Below are 2,462 nucleotides of genomic sequence, written 5' to 3' on the forward strand. Positions count from 1 at the left end.
TGTCAACCCAACTTCGCTGCTTCCTCGAGAAGCCGTCAGCGGACACACTGAAGGCCGCCGTAGTGACGTCTTCCTACTTGAGTTCCTTGTTGAACCTCGGTTTCAAAGACTTGAAAACGGAAAACGTAAGCTGCGGACGCCAACGTGACGCAGGCAAGACTCTCGGTCGAGGAGTCGCACCTACAGCATGACTGGGCGGCGCTGGCTATGCGTCACGCTTCTCAACTGTTGTCAACCGGGCAGATTACGGCCAACGTCCAGACACTGCTGGCAGAGCTGCGATCGCGACTGCAAGTCGTGTCGGATCGCACTGCGGAGCTGGTGATTCTGTCTGAAAATCTGGACGTCTCCAGCGATGCAGCGGCCTCTGCCGAGGTGAATCGTCTCACCGCGATGCCCGTAAGGTCCCATCCTGCGCACGACAGAAAAGCGTCCACGCTAATTTGAAAGCCGGGGACTTGGAGGCGGCTATCGAAATTCTGCATGAGTGGGGTCAGAAGCGGCTCATCCCCAACGTTGGCAGTTTACCAGCGACGATAAAGTGGCGTGATGAGGTTGATGAGGAGATGAAGCTCGCGTTTGACTGCGTTCTCGATGCTATAGTGGCGTCTCCAGACCAGCAGGCTATAGGCGTGATTCTCCTTCTGGAGACGCTCCTTCAAGATCAAGATGCGGTTGCCCGGGCCTACGTTCAGTCTTTAGAGAAAGCAGCGGCTGGGATGCGGTTCAAAATGCTCGTTACCCACGACGGTAGTCTTCGTGTACTGGCCTCTGTGAGTCGTTTCACCGCGCGGATCGCTGAGATGGTGGCCTCCTGTGAGAACCTGCTACCGGACAAACGAGCATTGTATGCGTTCGCCAACCGGGAACTCGCCTGGCTGCTATGGTACGTCGGAGATTTGCTCTCGGGTGCAGACCTCGCAGACCCGACAAGCATCGCACATATAGCCAGCTTCTCTCAAGCTGAAGGTCAAACCTCTCCTGAACTGGAAGCACTGGGCTTGTCAATCTCCCAGGATCTGGACAGCATCTTGCTGGATTTCTTGCTGAAGGCTGCAGTCCACACTATGGAACCGACATTGTTGAAGTTCAGACTGTGAGATCTGACCGGCGACCTGACACAGATTGCTGACGAGGAGAAGTGACTGGAAACCTGACGTCAGCGGGCTCTCATTCGACGGCTCCGCGGAATCGTTTTGGGACGCTACGTTCTTGTTGACTGAATGCCCGCCATTGGCCACGCTCTGCAGAGGGTTCTTCGACTTTCTGACCCAGATCCGAATGATTCCTCCAGTCTGTCTTAACGTGAAGGTCCTAGTCACGCTCGACGACTGCTTTCGTCGCGCGTTAGACATATTGGAAACATGCAGTCTAAGATTCCCTGAATGCAACAAGTTGGCAAGCACTGTGGTTACGTGCAGGAATCTCCTCTTGCCAGTGCTGACCCACGGCCTGGCTACATTTTTTGGAGAGGAGTCGATGGTGTTCTTCAAGGTCACCCAGCACGAACAGCGGTTGGACAGCATGTCGAAGCCTAACCGCACTCATCAGTGTTAAAACAGTATTATGCCTGCGTTCTTGGAAGCAGCACTGCGCGATGGAATTCGGCATGATGGCCGTGGTTTGATGGATTACCGCAAGGTCGACGTCGAATTCGGCTCGGCGGACGGGACAGCAATCATCAGCGTGGGACAGACTCGAGTGCTGGCTGTGGTAAGGGCAGAACTTGTCGAACCGTACATGGACAGGCCCCAAGAAGGCAACGTGTCGTTTTCAGTGGATCTTGGAGGACTGGCGAGTCCTCACTGGGAGCCTGGCAAGCAGGCTGTGCAGGCCAAAGCCATCGCCAGTACGATTGACCAGATATTCAAGTCGGCTGGACTCATCGACACAGAAGCGCTCTGCGTGATGGGAGGCCGAAAGGTGTGGTCAATCCACTGCGACGTCCGTGCTCTCCAATTCGACGAGAACCTCGAGGACGCTTGCATCCTGTCAGCCGTGGCGGCTATGAAGCACTTCCGTCGTCAGGATGTCACGGTAGACGGAGACGACGTCATAGTGCATGACATAGAGGCTCGCCAACCGGTAGGGCTTTGTATGCATCACGTGCTGGCGTCGATCACATTCGCATACAACGCTGCCTCGGCGGTTTTTTTTGTGGATCCTTGCTCTGAGGAGGTGTCTCTCGTCTCTGGCAAGGTTACATTCGTCCTCAACGAGCAGGAAATGATCGTTGGAATCCTCATGCCTGGAGGCATTCTCACAGACTATGAGAGTTTGGCATCGCTTCAACCCCTGGCCAAAAAACTAGCGCAGGGCGTTATCGAGAAGTTGCTCTCAGCTACACGCATTGAAGACGAGCGGAGAGAATCTGCAAGGGTGCATTCTGTGTCGAAATGAGTAAGCTAATCCGTTCTGTCCCGTGGAAAATCCTGAATAAGAGGCACGTTAAGACACCAGCA

General features: G+C 54.7%; 2 protein-coding genes across 5 annotated transcripts; both read left to right on the top strand.

Annotated features, from left to right (window-relative positions):
* Positions 1–1,557, top strand: KVP18_004043 (uncharacterized protein; the record flags this gene model as incomplete). 4 transcript variants are annotated; one of them, XM_067956298.1, is made up of 4 exons in its annotated part: positions 1–125; positions 154–399; positions 426–1,096; positions 1,125–1,557. In XM_067956298.1, coding segments are annotated over 4 exons (1,475 nt in total), but the record flags the coding sequence as incomplete, so codon positions are not given. The 4 variants fall into 4 exon arrangements, with proteins under 4 accessions (XP_067809209.1, XP_067809208.1, XP_067809207.1 ...); XM_067956297.1 differs by lacking the exons at positions 1–125; positions 1,125–1,557 and having other exon boundaries at positions 208–447; XM_067956296.1 differs by lacking the exons at positions 1–125; positions 154–399; positions 1,125–1,557 and having other exon boundaries at positions 567–1,100.
* Positions 1,558–1,626: 69 nt separating this feature from the next.
* Positions 1,627–2,400, top strand: KVP18_004044 (uncharacterized protein; the record flags this gene model as incomplete). Its single annotated transcript, XM_067956300.1, has 1 exon — positions 1,627–2,400. The coding sequence occupies one exon, from the start codon at positions 1,627–1,629 to the stop codon at positions 2,398–2,400; it is 774 nt and encodes a 257-aa protein (XP_067809211.1).
* Between the last annotated feature and the right edge of the window lie 62 nt (positions 2,401–2,462).

Source organism: the organism of the source record quoted next (genome assembly GCF_019968955.1).
Source record: "MAG: Porospora cf. gigantea A chromosome Unknown PgA_NODE_3774_length_2462_cov_354.323, whole genome shotgun sequence".
NCBI lineage: Eukaryota > Apicomplexa > Conoidasida > Eugregarinorida > Porosporidae > Porospora > Porospora cf. gigantea A.